Below are 27,416 nucleotides of genomic sequence, written 5' to 3'. Positions count from 1 at the left end.
AATCAGTTGTCAGTTCCCACAAAGTATTCTCAGTGAGTGAAGATCATAGTGCTCATGGTCTAAGAGAAGCCTTTTCTGAGAGATTGTTCATAACTAACAAACCAATATTTTAACCTGTTCATTGTTTTGTTTTGTTTTTCTGAGGGATTTGCTTTTCTTTCCCCCTCCCCCCCCAGTTCCCCTCCAAACAGGCTTAATTTAGCAAAACAATCACACATATAACTACTAGCATTTCTGTAGACTAAATGAACATCTTCCATTATGTACTATAATGAAGCTTTTGCCAATCACAATACATCCGTTTTCCCATGTTTTCCCATGTCATAATATTGAAGTAAGGGATATGCCCTTAACACCATCCTGTTTTTCTTCTCTTCCACTGTCATATGGAGTCTTTCGTGGGCTTTCTTTGTTTACCAGTTATAATGCTAAAGCAGATACAGCAGTTATTAAAGTAGCCTAAATTATGTGAAAGTGATGGCAGTGAATTTGTTTCCTGCTCTCTGAGTCTTCCTCAATTACTAATTAAACACTAATCAATGTTAAGATAGGCATTTAAAAAGCACTAGCAGCACCTAGTGCCTTTTAATGAAGTTCCACTAAGCCATTTGATTCAGTGATAAGAAGCAATGCACCTTGAGTCCAGATACATTCATTTTCAGAGGTTGAACACCTGAGTTGGACACTTTCACTGAAATTTCTTTACAACACTTTAGAAAGAGAAAATTAAATATTTTCTTTTATAATACCATTTCTAGTTTAACAAATAACTTACCAGGTCTGCAGATATGTCACAACACGTATCTTCTGTTGCAACTTTTGGATTACAATAAACTGTTATGCGGTAAAGTTCAATCTATTAATAAATAGAAGAGAAGACATTAATATGCAATATAAAAAATGTGCTATGGAATGTATTTCCAAATTTTTGCACAATAAACTTTCTCTCTGAAACAGTGCATATTTCTGAAAAACTGCAGAAATTGAAAAATCCCACAACAAATGCTTAATTCCTCACTTAAGGAACAAACTCCACAAACTCTTACTTTCAACTGAAACACGCTTTAGATTTCATTTTTCTTCATGTAAATTGCAGTCCTTTGTTCTGCTCTTGTTATGGTCTTGTTATGATCCCAATGGATCTTCTCTGCAAATGTTCTTTTCAGGAGTGTAATGCAAAGGTTTGACAAGTTCTATGTAATATATACCTTCCATTACTTTTGACAGGCCACCTGGACCTTGCCACTATACCACCCTAAGAGAAAAGATGCTGAGCATAAGATTTCTATTTTACAAATTCACAGTGGATGAACAATGTCTAATTTTAACTAGTTAATCTTGCACTGTCCAGCTTTTACACAAGTCTGTAAATATTAGAGACTAAACCAACTTATTCACAGGAAAGTCTTGGAAAAGCCTAATGACAGAGAATAGTTTTGCTACAATACAGCTTCTGCAATTCTCTTTTTTTGTTACTTGCACTTGGCACTGAGAAAAATGGTTATGAGTGCAGGATTTGCTTTGCTGTCTTCATCAGCTTTACACCCACGATGTTTTTCCCGCAAGTGTGGAAAACTCTACTTCCAACATTTACTTGGGATTATCCAACCTCTGTCATTAAACAACACAAGCTAAAAAGCATTTGTTTCTTTTCCTCCATGCTGCTTGGAAATAAGGGGACGGTACATACAAAATCTGAGCTCAATTTTACAAAATAAATAGTAGTACGAGCTTGGCCTGAGCTCTGATGAGTCCAGGTCAAAGCGGTCAGCATCTCACAGAACTGATTCCTCTTACAGTGCTAGCTTGTAGCCGCAGTGTACTGTTTCCATCTCAAACTGTATAAGGTACATAATATAACTGAAGCATTCAAATGGCCACTATAAACTTCAAGCCAAATGCTTGAATCTTGGTAATGGAATGTCAGTATACTTCAATCAAACTGTCATTTCCTGGAACTTTCCAATCACTTGCTCTGATCTCTCTATTCGAGGAAACAGGAGAATATTTACGGGACAGAACAAAGCCCATAATATTAAGGGATTGTCCACATTGCCCCATTTATCTGCAGATGAGGCAACAGCTTGCTTTCTTCAGGAATACCCCACAACAGCTACTTTTCTTGCATTTGCATTTCATTCTGAAGATCTTGTCCACTGCCTTCTGATAGGAAGGGATGGAGGAGAGGGACTACTTCATAACTGCCAGCTGCACCTGCAGTCAGTTACTTGTACCAAATGCTGCAGGAAATGTACCTTCATCCACTTCCTCAAAAGGTTTGTCTTAGCAGATACTATAGCATTAAATATTGTTTAGAAAAAAAAGACCTAAGGACTGTAAATTAAGAATTCCCACTGAAAATTAATAACCTGATTTGAATTCTTCCACACACACCCCTCGCATAATTCGTCACAATTGTTTCAGTAAAAGTATGGATAACACACCACTTGAATTTTTGAGTTTTTCTTTCGTACTACTCACATCCACGGGCTTATCATCTGCAGCACGAGAAGCAATCAGAGTCCTTCCCTGAAAGTCAATGGTGAATTTTTCATCAGTCTGCTTTCTCTCAATTAAATTACAATCCAAATAGAGGGAAATGATCCCCGACTGCACGCTAATACCAAGTTTATGCCACTGCCGATCGAACAATGGATAAATTTCTCGACTCTTAAAAGTGTAATGTAGTATATTCCCCTGGGCAGATTTGGTCATATACTCCACAACCTTTTTTGAACCATCCAGAAGCACAGAGATCTGAAAGCAAGACGAAATAGAAGAAATGGTCATTTGAAAGTTAGAATAGGAGAGTTAAACACTTTTACAAACTATATATAATAAAAATACTCCCATTAAACACATTGAGAAGGAAATACAAAGCTTTCTTTTATGTAAGTTTGTAAAAATATCAGCTATAAATCAAGCATGCCTTCCTACCCTAGTTTGCAGTCTTAACAGAATAAATTTCCTTAATTTTTTTGTCATTCCTACAATTAATTATCAACTATTTCAGAGTAGTCTGCCTATTCCATGTAAACTATAGCTAAATTCAATGGTAAAACATCTAGTAAGTTATATTTGTCATATCACATGGGGGAAAAAACCTATAAAAACTAAATAAAGGATAAATAAATCAAAGACAACTCCAACCTCGGGAGTATCGCGCCGATTTAAGATTTGCCATATATACCAACGCTCTTTCTTGGTATTTCGTCGTATCCGGAATGTAGCAACTAGAGAGTATTCCTCAGGTAGCCCATTTGGAAATACTTGCCTACAATAGAAAGAAAAAAAGGGGGGGAGAGAAAGAGGAAGAAGAAAAAAGAATCTTCATTATTTTTATGTACAGATCAGCATTCTTTAAGAGGAATGAACAGAAGTAATACCTGGTGAAATCCAATCTCGCTCCCATTCAAAGAATTTCACTGGCTTCAGTATTCAGAAACATCACCTCCTACTTCCTCATGCTCAAAAATGCAATTCAATTTATTTAAAAGAATGACTGAAAAATTACCTAATGATTTCTCTTTTTGTTTTTCTTTTTGAAATCATAAGATCCTATAAATGGATGTTGTAAAACAACTGCTACAAAATCAGTGCCATATATAGACAAACTTTAAAACACTACTTTTACAAAATTTTTCTTTTTTTTGGTACACTGGAATAAATTTCCCAGAGAATTTGTGGAATAATTTGTGAAGGATCTGTGGGATAATCTTCATCCTTGGATGCTTGTGAAACTCAGCAGGAGATGGCTCATAATAATATATTCTAACTTGTTGGTCCTGCTTTGAATAGCAGATTAGATCTTGTAATCTCCACTGTCAATGACTTGGATGTTTTGAATATTAGAACAACTGGAGCAAAAATAAGGAATATCTTTCTGAATGCATGTCTTGCTATGCTCAATTTCATCATCCCATTTTTACTTGAGATATGCCTCTAAAAACAGGTCTGACTTGCTACCCACATCACAGAATGTGGCACAACACCACTTCTGTGAACTTCTGGAAAAGTCTGCATTTCAAAAACATGTTATTGAAATTACTCTTCAACTCAGCTGTACAGACTGGTAATTATTAAATACATACTAATTCTGAAATAAACAAATTAAGATGGTGTCATCAATATTTGTTTTTTGTTTTTTGTTTGTCCTGATTATTTATTTTCTAAAACCGAGGTGAAACAAAACTATATAAAGTGTTAACACTGATTTTTTTTTACATCTGGAACAATGAACAACAATACTCCATGTTGCCCAACTAACTGCAACCAACTAACTACACTGCAAAGGGTATGCCATTAGATCAGAATGGAGGAAGCTTGAGAGCCCCACTCAGAAAAGAAAAAAAAATTACTCTGGTTTTCATCCCCTGATCATTTGAAATAAACAAAACTACAAATGGGATTATTATCACACAGTAATGTGCTATAGAGGAAAGAGAAAAGCACCAGCTGACAAGACAATAACTGCACCACCATCCTGGAAGGCAGCGCATTTCAGTTCACTTAGGATCTCGGGAAAAACGCCCTCTGTCAAGAGAGGCCTGCTTTAAATCCTCCCAAAGAGCTTCTTTATTAACTAACACCTCCTTAAAGTCCTTTATCCTAGAATCACATTTCTTTGGCATATTTCCATCACCTGATTCCTGTTTTGATCCCAGGACCAAATTGGCTGCTCTCCCACATTGTCAGCAGACCCATACGCATTGTTGCACAGTTACAGATGTTTCATTGTCAAAAGGCAAGGCAGAAGTGAACAGGATCTGCAGTACTTACATCTAGATTTCATCCTACTCCATACTTTCTTTATGACATGAGAATTATCTATGATTTCTTACAAAGTATACCTTCATTGAACGTTACTGAAACACAAGTGCATCTCAGTAAACTATCTGATTGTAGGATTGGCCCTATGGTTTACCACATCTTGGGCAGACTGAGGACACGGCAGCTCAGGTTTACAGCTGTAATTTACACAGGACATCTGGCTGTAGAAGCATCTGTTTAGCTCTCCAAAAACAATTAGCATTCCCAGTTAAGTTCTTTATTAAGAGACACGTGGGAGTTCATATTAATGGGCAAAGGGCAAACAACTGCGGGAGAGAAATAAACAGAAGTCTTCATCAAATGAAAGGAGGAGAAACCATGATTGGTATGACATGTCTACAAAACAGACGGAAGTAATTTCTGGACTTGCTAGGTATTCTAGTAAATATGGAACACTTCTTTTCCCTTGTCTCCTATTACTGCAAGCCTCCCTGACGCTTAAAGTGTTATCTAAACAAGTAATGGTATTAATCCTCTAAAGTTCTGTTTCTTTCACAATATTCTCAAAAACTGTGTGAGTGCAAATAATACAAAGTAACCTACGTGAAATTTTTATCAGATTATTTGAAAGCAAAAAAGTTCTCAGGTACAGATCAGCAATATTAAGGAAGAGGAGCTGATTCACCATTAGAGCTGATAGAGAAGTTTGCTTTGGGAAAAATGAAAAAATTACAAAAGGTTAAATTAATTCCCAGTGGTACTACGCTAATTTCAGTGAAGTCAACTGACGAAGGAAAGAAGTAAGTAGAAATAGACCAAGGATAAATTTAGATAGATTAACACAATAATTTACTAGCTCAGGAGGCCAATGGATCCAGTCTCCTGCTCCGAGCAAGGTAACTTGAAAATCTGCTCCAATTACTATGAGCTTTGTCCAGATGAGCTTTGGAAGTCTCCATTGACATAGATTATTTTACTCATCCTCTGGGAAATTTGCTCCAGTGCTTAGCCATGCACACAGTGAATTTATCTTATTTTAACCAACATCTAGCAGGAATTTCGTTTACTATGTCTTGTGCCTATTGCCTCCTGACCTTTTACTATGAACCTTTGATGGGAGCCTGTTTCTGGTCTCTCTATAACATAGATGCAGGGAGCAATGAGGATCCCTGAGGTTCCTCTCCCCCAGACCTGACAAGGTCAGCTCTCCTGGCTTCTCCTCACATACCACGGGTTCCAGACCTGCAAAAATCTTGGGCCTCCCACTGGATTCATCCCAGTGAGCTCTTCTCTGCTTTCCTCTCCAGGGAAGCACTAAATTGGACACCAAACTTCTGATATAGTCTCACAAGTGACAGTGATCTCTTTCCCTGACCTACCAGACCTAATCTGGAGGTGTTAGTCGACAGCTGGCTGAACATGAGCCAGCAGTGTGCCCAGGTGGCCAGAAAAGCCAATCGCATCCTGGCTTGCATCAGAAATAGTGCAACCAGCAATACTAGGGAAGTTACCATCACCCAGTACTGTTGAGGCCACACACTGAGTACTGTGTTCAGTTCTGGGCTCCTCACTCCAAGAAAGACTATCAGGCCCCGGAGCATATCCATTGAAGGGAAACAAAGCTGGAGAAGGGTCTGAAGCACAAGTGTTAAGAAAAGCAGCTGAAGGAACTGGCGTTATTTAATCTGGAGAAGAGGAAACTTGGGGAGACCTTATACTTATATACCTCTACAATTACCTGAAAGGAAGTTGTGGTGAAATAGGTGTCAACTTCCCAAGTAACTAGTGAAAGGACAAGAGATAATGGCCTCAAGTTCTGCCAGGGAAGGTTCAGGTTGGATATCAGGAAAAAAGTTATTCTCCAAAAGACTGATAATGTATTGGAATGGGCTTCCCAGGGAAGGGGTGGAGTTACCACCCTGGAGGTGTTCAAAAAATGCTTAGATATTGCACTAGGGTTTCAGTAGGTGTGATGGTGATAGGTTGATGGTTGGATGTAACCATCTTAGAGGTCTCACCCAACCTTAACGATTGTATGATCCTATCTTCCTAGGATGGCTGAAAATGTAGTTAGCCTTTTCACCACAAGGGCACTCAGCACTGGCTGCAGCTCTTGTTCTATGGGGCCACTATCTGAGCAGACATTAATCCAGCATGTAACATCCTATGGAGAGAGTCCTTCACAGGCTCTGGACTTTGTGTTTGCTTCTGCTGAACTTCATGAGCTCTCCACTAGCCTGTTTCTCCAGTTTGCCAAGATCTTTCTGAATGGCAGCATTGTCATCAATGCACTCACTATTTTCAATTTAGATTCTATGAAATGCTGCAAAGAATTTTAGATTACTAAATGAAATTATTACAGCATGGTTAGAATTGATGTAAACAAATAGCAAGTCAATACTGTTAGATAAACCTATACTACAGGTATAGTACACTTCAGAAACAAACACCACGAAATACCACTTTTGGCATAGAGGACAGTCTAAGACCATGCTTTACAATTACCTGCACAGTATAATGCTAAATACCACATATTTTATATAGAACTATTGTATACTGAAGACCAAACTGAATAGAAACAATATCTTTATTCTCCAATTAGTGTTTCCATTGTTTAACAACGCAAACAGGCCTTGCTTACCAAAATAATTAAAAGATGTTTAAAATACAGGCTTTACATTCAGCCCTTCAGTCAGATAGTGAATGCTATGAGGTAAAAAACAAATTGTAAAATACTCAGAAAACAAGCATGCTATCTATTACTATATGCAGTTTCCTCTAGGTTCTTCTTCCTTGAATGACTTGAACTGAATGAAATAAAACAAAAATCATGTATCTAGCTTTGAAATTACACAGGTACAGATGATCAGTAAAGTGGTATAGAAAAATTTCAGTATTCCTCCCATTATATCCTCTACTCTGTAAGGCTCAGTTACAGACTTTTCAGAAATACAGACAGAATGTATATGTTCTAAACAATAAATATAAAATGACAACTGATAGAAGGGGAAAAAAAGCTGGAATAGAAACATCAATATAGAATCTCTTCCTCAAATATGAGAAAAGCAAAAAAAAAAATAATAATCTCAGAATATTGAACTTGAACTTCAGTCTTTGAATGTTTAATATACTGTTTCACTCGGTTGCATCTGTCAACATTTAAAAAGGATTTATATGAAAAACTAACAAGGCATCACAAGCAGAGTGAAAACGATAAAGAAGTAGCATTAAACATTAATGAAAAAGACAAAATCAAGTTGTTTCACATGTCCACAGATGAATAAGTATTTCCTTAAGTATTTCCTCTTCCTGCAAGTATTTCCTACTTGCTCTATTCTATGTGGCACAGTGAAAAGAGCAACAGAAAAAAGGAGAGAATAAGGGTGAAAGAAACCTGAACCAAATTCACCTAAGAGTCTACAGATGTAAAGCACAAATATAGAGATTGCTAACTTAGGTTAACACTCCCTGTTATCTAAGCCAAAAGCAGTAAGGGAAATAACAGGTCTTAAGTAAGATTCAACATGTGCTCCAATGTTGCAGAAACATGAGTAGTGTAGAAAATATCTAAAATAATCTATGAAGAAGAGGGCAAAAGAGAATTTACAGGTTAAAACAAACATGTAAATATGATCGTCAATCCAGGGGATGCTTACAGGTTTTTTTTTGGATGCAAGTGCTTGAATTATCTGCATGATCAAACTTGAGAGAAAAACTTTCACAGGAAACATCCTTAACACTGAGATGAGAATCAAGTTTCCCATTCCTATTGTGCCTTCTCAGCTCAGGACAACCCAAATCAGGTATTATTCCTGGATGATCTGGACTACTTTAACCTTCAAGACTGCTTAACGGACCTTATTCCCCTCTTCTACACTGAAGCTGATTGTGACTACTGGGACTGTTGAATTCAGTGCTGTCCAAGTCCATTATGTGCAATTTAAGCATAGACAATGGCTTAGGCACCTCTGGGATTACAGGCATAGCCAAAGCATCTCTATGCACTTCCAAGCTAGAATAAAATTTGGGTGGGAGCTAAATGCCTGGCTGCTTCAGCCATGGTGCTTCTGAGCTTTACTGGAGCTTATGTCCAGCTGCCTAGGAAAATTTTGTCCCCAAATGATTCATTTTAGGTGCCACCAGGGGTTAGGTGGTGCTTCAGAACAGACATTTTGAATCATTCTCTGAGACTCAGGCGCCTGAAGTCTGACTAAATTACATATTGGGTGGAATTTAGACAGTTTTAATTTCTCTCTCAGTCTGCATTGTCAGTAGTATATAATAAAAATAGGAAAGTTGATGAATGGAGCACTCTGTTCTCAAAGCAAAGCACACCCTTGGTGGAAACTGCTGAAAACAATTGCAGGAATTACAGCACATGAACTGAACTCATGAACTGAATTTCTACCACCCTAGCTTGCTGGATTGAGGTGTACTGTAAATTACAGACAACCCAGCTGCCAGACTGGGGAGGGAAAAGAAAACAAGAAGGAAAATTGCTAACGATACAAGAATGTAGATACGTTGCAAATTCAGGTGGCCAGGTTTATCATGATATTCTATATGCTGAAGCATCAGGTAGATACATCCAGAGCAGTAATAAATAAACACTGATGTCACAGCACCATCCATGTGCTGCTCTATCAAATTGTATACTCTTAGTTGCAAAGAGTTCTGGCATTCTCCTCTTTTTAATTGAATAAATTTAGTTCCCTAAAAACAAGTACAGTGGTGCAAGTACAGCACAGACCATAAATTATTAGATTATTAGAAAAGTATTTTACTTGAACTTAGCAATCATTTTTGTGCATACCTTCTAATGTTTGTCATGATCAAGTACTGATAGATTTTTGACAAAAATACTTGTTCATTTGTTTCCTCAGAAGTTCTGAAAATCTCTGAAACCATCTGGTTCTCCTACTGTTACCATACTAAATGAAGTAATTATGAATGAATTAACTGTGTATTCACTGTGCTATAAACAGTTTTAGTTCTATCTTTGTAAAGCAGCATTGAGTTACCCATATCAAATTTAGTAAGGCAATCCTTTATTTACCTTTTGTTTTTATTTTTAAAAAAGCACTAATGGAAAAGTAGCATCTATTTTTAAATCTTATGAACTCTAATTGTTCCGTATCGAATGAGAATATACTACAGTATACGACAAACTTCCGTATTTACAAGTATCAATGAAACCTCCAGCCTGCTGAATATCTTCCAGGAAGAGAAAGATGAGCCAACTTACATTTCCTGAGATTGAAGTGAGAAATGTTTAGAGTTTATGGCAAGACATATCTTTTCCAGCTGACATATACCATTACCTGCTATATGTCACTTGTAACATGACAATGTTACAATAATTTGGAGACCAGAGCTCAAGCAGTTAGTTTAACTTTCCTATCATGGGTGATGACTTATGTAGCACTACGTTCTCTCAGATTTTGAAGTCTTAACCTTTTTGTGTTCACTAATGGAACTCAAGCTGAGATCAGTTATGAAGAAAAAAGTAAAGTAATCCAATTTTTAAAAATCCATATTATTCTCAGTATTTTTATATCAAATTGCTACATTCCTGATTCATGTTTTCTTGCCTAACTTCACTAGTACAATAGAAAGTGGAAATTGGAAATAACTGCCTAAAAAAAATTTACCTGTTTCTGCCTATAAAGGGTATTATAAATTCTTCAGAAATAAAAGTTAAGAACAGCTGTTTGTCACCAAAAATAAGAAACAATTTCCCTCCCATCCATCTTCCTCAAATCACACTAAGATGCGCTGTACAGTTTCATGTTACATTAGGCCTCAAGTTGTTTTCATATGACACGTTATATGATGCAACTTAAGGGAAACTATTCAGACAGCTTAAGAGTTATTAATTACTTAGACAGAGAACAACCCACTCAGAAAACGTACCACTGAATGCAAAGCTGCAAATTATTTTTACACTTAGAAAAGATATTGACGTAAAATTTTATAAACTTTATCATGTTTCTGTTTCTGTCTTCTGAACAGGTAGATCAACTGCTACTTCTAAAACACAAGTGGTTTAGATTTATTAATTTATTTTGCTGAAAGTCCATGCTGTTATTAAGGAAATTTTGAAGGACATTTAAATAAGGGAAAAAAAGAAAAGTTTGAAATAGAAATAGAAGACCTATTAGTCCTAATCAGAAAAGGTTTTCCCTACTCTTTCCAGCAGTATTCTGGAACCTTATGTATATGAACTACCAACTTCTAGTAGAATCAAAAACTTCTCTTCCAGTGATTTTAAAGAAGTCATGCCAACTACATCTGCTTTCAAGTTTGATCAATTTTTCAACATTTCAATTTGTCTGGAAAAACATCCAGAAGTAGTAATAGCTACAGACTTATAACAGTGAAAATGCAAAATGCAACTTCTTTTTTCACATTTTCCCAACTAGAATTTTGTAGACTGATAACGATTTGAGATTATTCAAACCAACATTTTGTCTTTTGCAGTCTTGTGGAAAGCAACTTTCAATACTTCTAATGCAGTTATAAATACATTTGCCTTGTTCACTTTGGATATATGTTTTAAGAATCAAATAGGTCTGAGAGTAATACCATAAACTTTCCTTTTATCTGGAAAACAAAACTAACCCCATATAACAAATATAACATCTTATTAATAAATATTAAGAAATTAAAAATATGATTAAATACGTTCAGAAACTACACAATTTTTTTTCAAACAGCATGTTTCCATTTCAAAAATATGACATGTTTTTGAATGCTGCACACTAAATTAGGCTGCTCTAATCAGCAGTAAACATCTCTCCGTGTTACAGGAACATAAGGTGACAAAGAATGACAACTAGCGAACATGGTGATGAGAGATGAAGAAGGTAAATGATGAAAGCCAGAGCCTGACTAGTTGAGCAAGCTAAAATTTTACTCAGAAGACCTCATAGCCTGAAGTCTGCACTGGCATAGACTCAAGAAAAACCAACGCAACAGAGTGGATCCAGTGCATATATTGCAGTAAGTTGTCTTCTAATGTGCAAAGCCAGTAAAGGAAACATATTTTGTGCAGACATCGAGATATTTCTCTAAACACTTTTGAGCTAATACAACTTTGAACAGCGTAGTTACTTGCGATTCAGAAAGACTAAAGTCAATCTATATGTTTTGCTCAGGTCTCATACTGACTATTTTTCTTGGGATATGATCAGAGACAAATAAACATGCTGCTGTTGGTGTCTGAGGAATTGAAAATTCCCCAAAATCTGCTTTCTCCTACTCATGCAATTACGTGACTCTTTCTGGTATCCCTCTGCCTCGTGCTCTCAAACCAGACTGGCTTTCAATCTGTCAGCATCACTTAGTGACAGAGAAACATGCAGGGACTTTCTAATGTTGGTAGCAGAAAGCAACCAAACCCACTCTGTTGTTCCAGTTTGTTTTTCCATCCCAATGCCTCACATATATGTGCTCATAGCTGCAGAAGTGTGGTGACACCCCTAGAGCTGATACTGATGCATCAGCAATTTATATCTTCAGTTCCACCTGCCCCTTCTCACAAGGAAGTTTCATTAAGAAGTTACATGCATCCTACACTTTTAGAGTTTTGACAGTAATTTTACAAACACAAAATGCCCTTTCATGAAACATTTCCCTGTAACCCAAAGATGCTAAATTTGTTCACATATCAAAATTTAAAAAGTTATGTAGAGATTCCTCCAGTACCAGCATCCATCTCCCTACCATTGTGAAGCCACATAGAAAATATAAAATAATTCAACAGAAAACTGTTCTTTTGCACTCTTATCATCACCTGTCAGGAATAATGTTCTTGTTAGGTATACATGTCATTCTTCTTTCCTTTCTGTAGCTAAATGTTGGAAAAAATAATTCTAACTGGTTCACACATAGGAGCACAGTCTTTTTGTCCAGTACGAATGTCTCAGAAATCTTAAGTGCTTTCCTTTTTCAGAGCCACATTAGTAAACTGATAGCGCCTATAAGAGAAGCACAGAGAGCCTGACAAAGTTTTTGCAAGTAATACACAAAAAACTGAATAAAGCTTTTGTTTCTCAAGGAAAATATGAATGGTTGAATTTGAAGAAATGTAATGAACTGTCTATTACCTCGATAGATTCTGTGCAAATTTAGTCTTTCTAGTTTACTCCCAGAAATGGAACAAAGATAACAGATATAGTTATTAAAAAAGTCTATTACTTAGCAGTCTTTGAATTGAATGAGAGATTAACTTCTTAATGTTAAATATGATTATCTATGGTGGACTTCAGTTATTCAGCTGAGCAAGAAACCCTCTGAAGATGTCACAAAAAATAATAATTACTGTAACCTCTGAGAGTCAACTGGCAGCAAAAAAATTTCTGCATGCATTGTTATGTGCTTCTCACACTGAAGCTGAACAGATGATGCACATCATACGCTGGAGTATGGAAAAAAGGAACGATGCTCCTTTTTCCTTGGCCTGGATATATTTTTCACTACAGGACATAGAAAGCTAACCATCCATTTTTCCTTGAATATTTTCACAGCCAATTTACCAGCACTGTACAGATATTTGCATTGGTATCTAGAGATACTGTTATCTAGAGAAACCGATTCCAGTATCTCTAGATTACAGAAATAGAATGGTGTTTCTAGTTTCCTTGGGTTAATCTGCTCAAGAAGAGCTTCACTCTGAGAACCTTGCATTGTACCTAGCATTCACATGCTAGCACTGTGAGAGCTACCTCATATTTCTGCATGACCTTGTGCTATCCAACCTAAAGATGTTGTTTCTTTATAACTCTCAATTTCTAGCTGTTTAGTCTCTCTCACTTCCATCCCAAACTTGTGCTAGTTTTTAGCAGTGAATCAGTGGAATAAGTTCTAGTGAAGTGAGTTACTGATTACATTTGAAATAGGTTCACCCCTTCCTTTTCTAGTATATGCTGCCGGGTCCTAGACAACCTGGGAGAGGAGATAAGACAAAGCATATCACAGGCTAGGATCAATAACATGAAAACTGTGGGTGGTGATCACAGTGAACATAATATGTTGGTTGGTGGTGGAAAGGGAGAGCTAAAAGGAATTATGTGTGGAATTAAGCTGAGTGAAAGCAAAGGATGTTCTTTTTCCTAACCACTTCAAATAATTTCTTGGATAACTATCCTCCTCCTCAGCACTCAGTAATGCCTACTAATAAATTCAGTCCAGGCTGCAGCCGCAAGCAGCTAAAGCGTTTTTGAAAAGACACAGGCAACACTGAAGGTACTGCAGCCTATGACATTGTTTGAGATGGATACGCCTGTCCATCAGAATTCTCCCCAAAAAAGAAACTGTAAGGGGTGAAGATTATATTACCAACAGAAGAGATTGGAATAGGAAAGGTTAATGATACCAGATACCAGAGGACTGACCCGAAATAAGTAGCTCTGTCAGCTGCAAGTGTGAAGGTACAGAGACAGAACATGCCTTTGCTTTAACACCCCCTACATACAACATGTCTAGTCTATGAATATTTAAGCCTAGTGTTCAGCTTATAATTTGAAGGATAAATAATGAGTTGTTTTTTTACACTCTGTAAAAAACAGTAATATTCATGGATTTAAGTGAATGAATATGAAAATTAAAATCAATAATAAATCTGCGTCACATAGAAAGACCTAACAGAATTTTAATAAACTGGAGATGAATACTTCTCTGAAGTCCCAGGACTCTGATTGAAGTCAAATAAATTAAAAATAACAACCACCAACATAAAGTACATACAATTTGTCCTACAACTCACACTTTCTGTAACAATGAGATTTTAGCACCTTGCAGATTAAATGGGGTTAAAATACATCAAGCTAAATAAAATCAACATTGCATTACTATCTGCTGAGTCATAACTACGTTTAACAGGATGGGCTGTGGACTTGTGACTTGCCAACCCTGGGACCATCTGACCCAGCTGGGAAATGGCCAGGTATTCTCTTTAAAGGACTAGGAAAAAAACAAAAAAGCTTAAACAGTGACAGGGTCTTGCATTAGACCTGACACAGAAGTGTTGAAAGGAGACTTCATCCAGTGGTGATTGTGGATAAATGAAGCAGGTTCACTCTCTCCTTTATTTAGGTTTTTCTTAATCATCACATTAAAAAAAGCCAGCACCAAACACGCATAGAAAGAACACTGGATGTTACAGAGCCCTTCTCAGACTGGGGACACAGGCCAGATGCCTTATATCCAAATAACTAAGTTTGAGATACTGTGTATTTACAAATGTCTCAAAACAGTGCAGGCTCCAGTCTGCAAAAAACCTTTTATTAAAACTATGCATGTTATTCTATTAACTGTAGCTTTATTTCATATTGAATCATCTGTGCCACATCTGTGTGAAGTTAACAGAACTAAAATAAAAGCTAATTTATTTTTTTAATAGAAGGACGAGACTGAAATCTTTACTGCTGATTAAAATTCCATAAACACTAAATTATTTACTACAAACCACAGTCTAAACTGTTAAAGACTTACAACAGTAAAGAAAACATCACTGATATTTCACAGAGTAAAAAACTATTCCATATAAGCATTTTCAATAATGCTTTCCTAATTTTAAAAAGGAAATACCTTGCTCATGGTTTTATGACAAAATAATATCAGTATTACCATTATTGAATCACTTGAGTAATTAAGTATCCAACGTAATGAGAATCTGTATTCTTCACATAAAAAAAAAAGATATTTCTAACAGCATAGTCTACAACTGAAATACACATTTACTTCTGTACGTATTTATACTTAAGAGAAGCCCACGAGCAGAATGGAGAGTGATTTTTTTACACAGTTTGATACTGATAGGACAAGGGGGATTAGCTTTAAAAGAGAGGAAAGGTAGATGTTAAGAATAAATTCCCTACTTGGAGGTAGAGATCTCTGAGGTCTTGGCACAGGCTGCCCAGCAAAGTTGTGGATGCTCCATACCTGGAGGTGTTCAAGGCCCGGATACATGGGACCCTGGGCAGCCTGATCTAGCTGTTGCCAACCCTGCCCATGGCAGGGGGGCTGGAACTGGATTGTCTTTAATGTCTCTTCCAACTCAAATCATTCTATGACCGCATGAGAACAAAAATCAAACTATTCACAGAAGTTGCAATTAATTGCAATAATAACCAGTAGGATACTGTTGAAAAAATAATGTAATGTTACTTATTATGTGGATTCATATTAGTAGCGAGAACTGAAGCAATGAAGTAAGGCTGCATTGTAACTCTCCAAAACTATCAAGAACTCCAACCAGTTAATGAGTCATGACTTCCCATGAAATCATATCAGCTATCTTTAATCACAAAGTGCTTTTTGTATTCCTCTTAATATTTTCACAACAAACCAGTCTTAAGCTTATGTAATTTCCTGGCAGCATAGCCTGCTTTCACACACTAATACAGTCATTTAACATTTCCTAAATTTAGAGAAACTTCTGCGAAAAGAGAGTTAACTTATGAAAAATAAGAAATCATGCCCCTTTTTGAGTAAAAATGCCCCCTCTGTCCCTTTTTGAGTAAAAACAATTGTCTGATAGCATTTCTTGTATTTAACATTTTCAGACATTAATCATATGCAATTTCATTACTGAACTACCCCTACACTGTATCTTCTATTTATTTTGGTCCTGTTCTGGTGTATATTCTACCAATGTCTCTGACCACATGATGATTCCTATGAGCTACCACCTTTATCACATGCTGTTCACATAATAATTGAACTTCCTATGTTAACCTCCTATTGTCAGTTCCCAGTAACTAACCAGACTTCATACTTTAAAAAAAAAAAAAAAAAAAAAAGCTACTTTCCACGAAAGATTTGTTTCTATATAGTACCTTTACCCAGGAAGTATGAAAACATTATCAATCCTGCACATGTCAGCTGCTAAATGTCTATATTTCACATCAATAACTTCATGCAGCAATTGCAGGTGCTACACTCCAGCAAAAGTACAACCAGCATGACAAACGCCCAAGTACAAGGTTGGATCTGGAAGTACACTTCTTACACTTCTCACTTCACATTTTGACCAGCAATTCCTTTTATAATATTCACCAGGAGCATATCATAGAATCATACAATCCTTAGAGTGAGAAGGGACCCTAAAAGGCTGCCTAGTTCAACTCCCCTGCAATAAACAGGGACACCGCAGCTAGATCAGGTTGCCTGGGGCCTGATCCAGCCTTGCCTTGAAAATCTCCAGGGACGCGGCATCCACCACATCTCTGGGAAACCTGTTCGTGGGCCCCATCATCCTCACTGTAAAAGATTTTTTCCTCATATCCAACCTAAACCTACCCTCTTTAATCTTGAAACCATTTATCCTTGTTCTATCACCACAGTTCCTGAATGAAGAGTCTGTCCTCTATCTAGCTCCCCTTTAGATACTGAAAGGCTGGTATTAGGTCACCTCAGAGACTTCTCCAGGCTGAACAGCCCCAGCTTTCTCAGCCTGTCATTGTAGGAGAGACGTTCCATCCCTTGGATCATTTTTGCATCCTTCCTCTGGATGCGCTCCACCAGGTCCATGTCTCTCCTGTACTGAGGACTCCACATCTGGATGCAGTACTCCAGGTGGGGTGCCACGAGAGCAGAGTAGATGAGCAGGATCACCCCCTTGCCCTTCTGGCCACACTTCTTTTGATGCAGTCCAGGATATGGTTGGCTTTCTGGGCTGCAAGGGCACATTGCTGACTCATATCCAGCTTCCTACCCACCAGTACCCCCAGGCCTTTTATTGGCAGGGCTGTGCTCAATCCTTTCACCCCCCAGCTTGTACTGCTAATGAGGGTTGCCTTGACTCAGATGCAAGAGCTTGTATTCGGACTTGTTGAACCTCAGGAAGTTCACCCAGCCCCACTGCTCAAGCCTGTCTATGTGTCCATACATTTATACATGGATATGTATACCAGCTATATTTCCTTTTTTATTTAGGTTCATAGATCAGTTTAAATTGATACTCATTTAACCTTCTGAAGTGCTTACTTAGAGATGAAGACAGATTCTGTAACACAGAAGTAGGGCAAGTGGAGATGCTATCTACATGGCCACTTCTCAAAACTAACCCAAGGCTGCAAAGGACTCTGTACAATTAAACTCCAGTTGATACCCAACTCTCCAAGCGAAAAATCCATGGCATCAACCATAGAGTTCATGCAAAATTAAAATAGTATTTGTAAATATTTGGTTATTTATCTTCATCTATATGTTTTATGATTAGAAACTGCAAAGAGCTAAGCACACAGAAATGCTAGAGGGCAAAAGTCTTTCACAAGCAACTGGAAATAAATGAAAATCAGTATAATGATAAAAAGCACCAGGGAACTTTACAAGAGCCCATAAACTATTTTTAGATAGGAAAGCTAAAAATCGAGGAGTGAGGTGGGGGAAGCGGATGATACTTTTTATGACATCTTTAAACTCCAAAGCACCAGTGTAGACACAGCTGTATCAGCACAAATATCTTTTTGTAGGTACAATTTTAGTCACTGTGAGAAATGCCTGACAGCGTAGCTTATGCAAACTACATTTCTCAAAGCATTAAATCACAAAAGCTACAGAATAAGCTCTGATTTATTACAGTTTTGTTTTTTTTCAGTCTGCTGATAAATGACTTATGAAGCACATGGCACCACTGCTTCTGCTGAAGAAATTATATGCATTTGACAAAGGCACTTGAATTCTCTCAGTAGATCAGCCAAACTAATAAATTATCTTTCAATCTCTACTTCTATCACACAACATAAAGGAGAAATAATCTATCATCAGCTGCATGCATTATAGGTAGTATACTTCATTCAGTTTTGCATGGTTGCTTGTAACATTGCTGTGCACGCCAGTATTTATTCTTGGTGCCAACAAAACTTTAAATTATATTAATTTTGCAACTGTATTTTTGGTCTTAGACTATTCTTACTGGAATTCTTATCAATCGCAGTTCTCTTTATACTTAGTCTGCAGCCTCTTTATTAGTTCATACTACTACCTTGCCCTAGACTTTGGAGACTGTTTAAAAAAAAAAAAAATCCAAAGGAAAAAACAAAACACAAAGCAATATCACAAAGGCTTTACAAGTCAATTTGTCTAGCAGAGAGAAAAAGATGAACTCTTTCAAGAGTTCCCCACAGTAAGGCTTCACTTAAGGTTCTCTTTAGATAACACACCAGTAAGTTAAACTGCACCCAATTTTTTTAACAAAGATCATGCAGGTCCAGGTAAATTGCTTTTGTTGAATCTGAAAACTAATACCACAATAACTTTGTCTAGCAATTGCATCTATGACAGTATGCTTTAATCTTCTCTATCTGATCCAATAAGGAACATTAAACGCAGTTTCAGCACTCATAGCAGATGAAAATAAAGCAGAATTCCATACAGAAGTGTATAGGAAAAGTAAAATTGCTTGGATACAACAGTTTTGTTTCTTTTAAAACAGAAAAATAGAGCAGAGTTGTTTTCTACAGAGCAGATTAAACCATTCATTGGAAGATACAATTTCAGAATTTGCTTAAACTAACCGCAGGCTGCTGAGAGCAGGAGTTGCATGGAGTCCCTGCGCGCCCCTCTCCAGCACTGCATTCCCACTCCTTCCCCTGTGACTGACTGAGATCTCACAGCCACTGTGACAGCCAGTGGCCTCACGGACCAGTGTGACTGATCCTGGTGTAGAAGAAGTAAGAGAAGGCCGAGAGCAGAAGAGAAGCACCATAAAGATGAACTAAGTTTTTTTTCTGGCAAATAATCTTGGCCAGACAGATCTTAGGAGGAAAAAAAATATGTAACACTAATTCAAACTGAAATACATGTTTTTCAAATTAAGGAAAGCTTTTCATGTAAGGAAATTAAACTGCTTGGGCTATTTGGTCATTCAGTGCTTCTGTGGTTTCCTTATTGCTTATCTGAAGTTTCATCCTAAACTGTGAAGCACATAAGTCGTGTGGATCCACAAAAAAAAATACTTGTTGGTCCCCAGTACACACATTATGGACAAATCCCCTTGAGATCCACATTTTCCAAAGACTCCTTCCCTTGATCTCTGAGAGCTTTCTGGCCTGAAAACATTGCTGGGAGATTTAAAAACAAAAAACAAAACAACAACAACAAAAAAAAACACAGACAAAAAAAAAACACACAAAAAATCCAATCAGAACAGTCTGCCTCATCCAACATTGCCTTACTAACTTGACCGGTAAGATGCTCTTCTGCCTGAGGAATTTGCAAAAGGTTAAAAAATTCAGATTTTCTACAGTCAGTGGTATAATTAAAATAGTTTTTGCTGATCTTTGTTCCTTCACAATCTGCTTTTAATGTAAGTATTAAATACTTTTGTCTATATTCTTCTCCTTTGCTTGTATCTGTCTTTACTTTTGCTTTCCTGACTCTTCCTGCATAACAAATCACATGTTAAATTATATAATTCAAACTCAGCTCAGCATTTAAAATCAATTAGTGTCTGAAATTTAGTTTTGGGGGTTTTTTATTATTTTTTAAAGCTGTTGGCAGAGATCTTGTAAATTGTCAGGTAGAAACAAGCCCAAATATGGAGAAAAAGGAAAGACATTGTGTTATTGTTCTTTAAAAGAAGCACAGTCCTATCTTTTTTCATCTCAAGAGGCAAAAGTTTTCTTCTTAGATATGAAAAGAAGGAACTGGTGTTTATATGGTAGGAAAAGCTCCAATATGTTTTTTTCAATTGTTCAATTCAATTTATAAAATGCAGTAAGTTTTCATGTTTCTAGAAATAGATACAAAATATATTATTTCAGTACCCTTAAGCAGAATTGGAGGGGAAAAAAAAAAAAAAAATTATGTCACCACAGCTTCTGATCCACTATTTTGGAAGACCCGAAGAAAGCATCAGGATTGATATTAAATTCAGGCTCCCACACTTGGGTAGTAAATTCCAGAGACAAGGCCCTTTTCTTGAAAATACCCTACAACCAAAATACCAGACATTGCAATCTTAGCATTGTTGGCTCAAGCAGCTCTAATGATCCCAAATAAATACACGATATAGGAAGGGAGAGGTGGCTTTTCTTAAATAGCTATTTAATATTTAAATAGCCTGAAGGCTAACAGGACTTCAAATAAGTACAGATAAAAGCTAGTTAGCATAGCTATAATTACTGCTACCAAACAGAGGTGCCATCTCATCGCCATTCTAATGCTTAACTGGATTATTATGGAAATGTTTGATGAAACCTTTTAAAAACTGTCAAACTGCATAGCTAACCAATCTGTATCATATTTAAGGAATATATATTAAAAAGTAGTTTACATATATACATATATATATATACATAGATATTAATATTTTTTCAAGAAGATGGCTGAACCAAAATACACGCAATACAAAGCAAATCAGAAGTCATACCCATGTACATGTTCACTGATGGCTAAATTCTATTGTGAATCACCAGGCTTTTTTTTTTTTTTTTTTTGGAGAAGGAAGTCATAGAATCACAGAACAGCTTGGGTTGGAAGGAACCTTAAAGAACATCCACAGTTCCAACCCCACTATAGGATGCAGGGCTGCCACTCGCTTGTTCAGGCAGCCACTCAGAGATAGGTGCCTTTGGGAGCAAAGTGCTAGCTATAAAAAGGCTTCTACAAGTGAGCACAGAAACTGACTTGCTATATGCCAGCTGGGTTCAGGAAATTTAACTCTGTATTACAGATACTGCAATTTTAAAAGTTTCCATCGAAACCAAACAAAACACATTCATACTCTTCTATCGTTGATTTCTGTTTTTAGCCTGGAGAGGACTGACAAAAGTGGTAACAGTACTTCTGCACTTGGTAACAAGACATCACTAAAGGGTGAAAATACTTTGAAACACAGCCCAAGCTGCAGTCACTGCTCTTTCAGCAGCAATAAGTGACAGCAGTGCTGATAGCGCTCAGTGGTCCAAATACAGTCAAAATCCAAGATCTTTTCATTATTTTAGACCAAATTTGGAAGGATTCCTAAAAAAGTCATGAGTAATTAAATTGCTGTAAATCTGAGAACATTCTATCAGCCAGCTCTTGCAATCACATCAGTAAATTAATATGATTTAATCAAACCAAAATATAAAATAAGAAAACAATGACACTGTTAAGATTTCACAAGCAAGTGAAACCCATCTTAAAAATATTCTGAAACTCAGATGAAAGCAATTTACTATTTCCCTTTTTTGGCTTTGGACAGAAATTGCAGAGCAGAAAGAATGGGCCCACCAGCAAGCCCAGTGGGCACAACCAACACCTGAAGCACTTTCAGAGAATGACAGTGAAACTATCTTCAGCTTATTATTCTGAGACAACTAAAGAGCAAAGCCCAGTCTAAGAGGCCTCACCTCAGAAGTCCTGAATATTGCCAGCAAATCTGTGAGTTGCTATCTGCATAGAACCTTGCATGGCTGTCAGTGGGCACAAAGCCAAGCTAAGATACACTGCATAGGCAGCATACATTAACCTCTAGCTAACAAAATGTGACTCCATAATGTATGTATTGAAATGAAATTAAAATATTTAGTGTCATTATTATTGAATAACTAGATTGTTTGCATTTCTATATTTTAGAGTTAATTTCTTTAGGATTCAGAGGCTCACCTATTCCTGACTGAAGTAATGATGCATCCTAATGTTCACATAACAATAACAATATATAACTAACAGTATTTTAATTAAAAAGTCACTCATACTGAAAATATTCACAGATTAGAATTAGTTACATATATGGAGCATAAAAAAATTATCCACCTCCTACCTCAAGGCAAAACATGAACAGAATTTCCTTTCCAGAAAAGATAAAGAAATTAAACTAAAATTCAGCATAAATAGACATAATCGTTTTCTCAAGCTGACACTTCATTGTAAGTTATTTACAACATATAAATAGGTGCAACACTACTCCAGGTCCATTGAGAAAAAATTAAAATGGCATCACACAAGAAAAATGGCACAGCATAGCTTTCTATTACCCACACTACGACTGAATGAATGAAATGCAAGAGGAGACATACCAAGTTACTTGATACTTGCTAGTCAGCTTAATCAGATACTCTGAGTTTCCTGCAAGATGGATAACAAACACTGCCCTGCTACTTACTGCACACCACGTCTACTAACATATTTTCTGAGACAGAACGGTCCTAAAAAACTCTGAGCATCTAATAACACAACTGCCCTGGAGCTACACAATCTGAAAAGAACCAGGAGAGGATTTAAATAAAATAATATGCTTGAAGATATTGGACATGGATATCTGAGATAAAGTAAATTATAAAATTATGACCAGGTATTTAAGTTCTTGCTTCTTGGTAAACCCACAATGTCAAAGACTGACTTTGTACTCCTAACTGCCATATGCCCTTATTTTAAAAAAACAACAATAAAACAATGTCTAAGTTCAGAAGAGAATCAGAAGTACTATGAAGAAATACTTCAAAAAAGTCTGAATTCTTATCTCAGTGACAAAAAGCTGTTACATATACAACATTTTAAATAAAAAAGTAAATTCTTAATTATGAAATGCATTTCCCTCTGAGAACAGATTTGAAAAAGCAAAAGCAAGGCTGTGCCGTTAAGAAATAAGATTTAGTGCAAATTCTGTAATATTTTCAGCAATGTTAAAACACTTCAGCTCTTTTATTTTTTGTTCAAATTAATTTGTATAAAAGGTGTCATTCCAAGGGAGCTGGCAGAATAGCTCATGTCGTGTATTATTAGCATCAGTAATGCAATATTGTTTTTCAGTTTAACTACATTCAAACATCAACACTTATGTTCATTTCGGCTTCATCCAACTTTCAGTTATTATTTCAGCTTCATCCAGCTGAAGCATCTATTGGATACTGATTTTTAGGGGAAAGGAAAGACTTCCACTTCAGTTTTTCTCAAAATATATATACAGAAGAAAACAATGGAGAGGAAGAGGAATATGAGAAGCACAATAAAAAGTAGTAAGACCAAACCACCTGCCCTCCAGGCATTCCTTTAACTTGGGCAGGGAACAAAGAATTTTGGGACATTGGTACTTGGGAAATAAAGGAAAACTAGCCATTTCCATTTTCCCTACTTCTGTCGCAAAGAGTCATCTTACTGTCAAAAAGATGAACAGATAAACAACAACAAAAAATAATCTGTTAAATTTCTCTCCCACTCATAAGGAAAGCAAAAATAGAAGCATTCTTGCTTTCTAGCGTATTTCCTTCCAACTTCTGGGAGTTAAGGCTTTGCTAAGCAGCAGCTATCAACCATAATATGACTTCACCATTTTTTCATTGCTTTCATTAATAATTGCTTCTGAAAGATGAAATAAAATAACACAGACATTGGTATTCAGGCTTATTAATAACAGCAAGTAAAGAACTTCACGTTTTTCAGTCTTAACATCATGGATTGGACAGCTTCAAAAATATCAAACTCTTAGGAATGAATTTCCTCCAAAAAGTAATATGAATTAAAAATAAATTTCTTTAATCCATTCTCTTAATTTTTATTTTCTTTTATTCCAATTTTGTTATTTTCCTGGAATTTCATAAAAAAAAAAAAAAACAGCTTGCATTATGCATTTTTGATTATACACTTAGCTCTACTCAATTTCCTATTTCTAAAGAAGAAAAATTGTCCCAAATTTTCTGTTACTGTCTTGATTTTCTACTTTTCCATATTCTTATTTTTATCTCAAATAATAGTCCCAAAATAAATCTATAAAAATCTGGAAGAAAGGAAGATGCTAATTAGAATAGAGCTCTGTCTGCACCAATTTTTTGTAGTCATTTTTCTTTCAATAGAAAACAAAATATACTAGAAAATGCAGTTATGATATAATTTCAAAGAATTACACAACCCACAAATTTAGTATTTACAGAATCCAATACCTTAAAAAATAAAAAAGTGACTATAGTAAACTAGAAAAAAAAAAAGTTATATTTCTTTAACCATTCTTTGCTCCCGAGGATTACTTTAGTGTCTGGGCCTCTCCAATTCTTCTTTTGACTTTCTCTTTCAGTTCCTGATCTTCTGGTGCTCACATCACTTTTCCCAGGATCCAACCCAAGGGGAATTCTGAGGGCTCGGGTGTATTTTTTCCTTACACAACCAAGAGTCAGAACTCTTGCACCAGAGAATACCCAGTACTCAACACAGTTGCTCCCCACATTATCACAGGAACACACTGTACTGAAACTGCAGTACCATGACTCAGAGCACATCACAACCACGAAGCTCTGAAAAGATTCTCTTTCTCTTCACTGTCCAAGGATGTGGAACTTGAAACTACATTTCTAACTGTATCTCACCATTTCCTTGCCCCAGTGAAATCTTAAGTCTTTCCAGTTCCATTGTACCTTTGTACCTTGTCCCTCTGAACCTTCCTTTTGACTTTTCATGCAGCTTCAGCCTTTCATCCTGTGTCAGAATAGCACACTACCGAGTTTCACCTCTACACTGAGTACCAGCCATTTTGTTGGTGAACAAAGGAAAGGTATAATAATCACTGAAAGGACACAACTATAAAAACAGCGCTTAAGGAAACAGTGACTCTTCTTAACCCTGCAAGCATTGAATTTCATAAAGGGAAGACTAGTAAACACTTCATGTCATACTATGAAACTTATCTGTTTCTTTTGGTTTTGTAGACCTTTAAGTATATACAGTTGAGTTTTCTGTATTTGAATCACAGGTTGAGAACAATACACTTCCAATTGACTCTCTACTAGATACTTCTGGTTTTCAGAAAAGGAAACTTCTGAATCAGACTGCTTCCCAAAATAAAAACTATAATGGATGCAAATGCCTAAAAATTGACATACTTATCTTTCTGTGGTATCCTTGGATATATTGCTTAGTGTTCCAGATCATAAGTAGCACCCACTTTGAGCTCCATCTATTAAAGACTCTAGGATGAAAGCAATACCTTACTTACTTTGTTTCTCTGATGAGAGGAGCGCTTCCCAGTTTAAAACAGACTTTTACCCCTCCACAAGACGTTTGTCGCAAAGAAAAGCTTTCTGTGAGATCAAACCCTGCAAAGTATGATACACTGATTTAGTTTATTTTTGTTTTAATCAACAGAAGAAACTATCACTGCAAAATTCACACAGTAGTTGAAACTAACTTTGCTACCTGATAAATGATCAGTTATTTCCTATTATTATTTGCACTGCCATTAACAAAGACCATTAGGAAAAAAAGAAAATGGAACGAAGCATGTCTATAGAACTTCAACCAATAGTTTCCAACTTTAATATCACTTTCCTAACAACAGCTGGTTTTGGAGCATGATGATAACAAGTTGTATGATGTTTTTTAAGCCAGCAGCATTAGAGACTATCTTTATTTCCACTCCTAGTCAATGGATTTAGGTATTTTGCTCTTGATATTAACTGAAACCATTTACCTGAAACATCAAGACTGTCTCTGTTGATTTGTTTGAGATGATGAATAGCTGTTTTCATTAAAGGACACCCAGAACCTTGAAGAGAACACAATTTAAAATCATAAAATTCTATCAAATAAACATGAATCAGAACAAACCACCATGACAATGACAGTCACAGTAACAAGAAAGATTACCTGGTTCCTTTATCTTTTGAACATAGGACATAAATTACAAAATTTAAATGACAGTGTAATATTTCAGATTTCATGCATACTTCCATTAATATAAGCAGACATAAATTTTACCCTGTTTTAATTCAACTGTTTAGGATTGATGCTCATGCTGTCATGAATGACAGCAGCAGAAGTAAAATACAAAGTTCTTACTAAGCTCTTTCCATCCTCAGTGACATATAAAAGTAGAAACAACTAAGTTCTTGTTGCTGTTGTCGTTGTTTCCTCCTGGTTATATCATTAGAAAAATTCTTTTTCATTGTAATGTTTTCTCGATCAAGAAACATGCAACAGTAAAGAATAAATGCACAATTACCATGGCAATAATCAATTGTTACTTCAGTGAACATTAATTTCAAAATGTGGATTAACAGGGATATGAGCATATCATATAATGAACAATGCAAGCAACATTTAGACTTTGAAAAAAGTGGTTGAAAATTAAGCAGCTTTGCAGGGGATTAAGTCTGAACCAAAGTATTTAGGTAAACAAACAGTGTTCTATAAATTTGGAACATGGTAAATTCTAAGGTTATCTCCAGCCAAATGCTTAGAATAAACAATGTGTTATTATACTGCATTCAATTTGCTCAAAGAGGTTTTTTTTTTTTAATATTCAGTGGAATACACACTTTTAAGAAGCAAATACAAAGAAACATTCCTTTAATGGATGAGTCAAAAATAGGGCTTTTTCTTCAAGCTTTTTAAACAACACAACTAAATTCTAACCATGAAACAAACAGGATTGGGCCTATATGCTTATTAAGCTCAGATCTCCGTGAAGACATTTTATGCAAGATGAATCAAGTGCCACTTGATACCACATCCTTGATGTCTACACTACAATCTACAAGAAACATCACCTATAATTTGATTTATTTCAAAGGCAATAAGGCAATTTATTCTTTTCTTCCTTCGTGCTTATATGTACTTACAGAACTAAGCATTTTACTTATAGAGATATATATATACATAGGAAGAAAATTTTACGAGAAATAAGAAACATACGTGTTGAAAATAACTGTAACTCCCATCAATAA

The 27,416-nt window shown here is 36.2% G+C and overlaps 1 protein-coding gene across 1 annotated transcript in view; it reads right to left on the bottom strand.

Moving 5' to 3' along the window:
* The window catches only part of COL19A1 (collagen type XIX alpha 1 chain), a 184,830-nt gene that overhangs the window by 151,501 nt on the left and 5,913 nt on the right, over positions 1 to 27,416 (bottom strand). The window contains exons 2-6 of the mRNA XM_042826945.1: positions 26,162 to 26,236; positions 25,688 to 25,787; positions 3,151 to 3,274; positions 2,482 to 2,757; positions 776 to 856 (exon numbers count right to left, since the gene is read on the bottom strand). Of these exons, the coding sequence (XP_042682879.1) occupies positions 776 to 856; positions 2,482 to 2,757; positions 3,151 to 3,274; positions 25,688 to 25,787; positions 26,162 to 26,236 (656 nt within the window). The remainder of the gene's footprint in view (positions 1 to 775; positions 857 to 2,481; positions 2,758 to 3,150; positions 3,275 to 25,687; positions 25,788 to 26,161; positions 26,237 to 27,416) is intronic.

The sequence above is a fragment of the Centrocercus urophasianus genome, unplaced genomic scaffold, assembly GCF_019232065.1.
Source record: "Centrocercus urophasianus isolate 14NV4802_14NV808 unplaced genomic scaffold, USGS_Curo_1.0 seq_10, whole genome shotgun sequence".
In the NCBI taxonomy this organism is placed as follows: Eukaryota; Metazoa; Chordata; class Aves; order Galliformes; family Phasianidae; genus Centrocercus; species Centrocercus urophasianus.
This window is presented reverse-complemented; position numbering and strand designations above follow the sequence as displayed.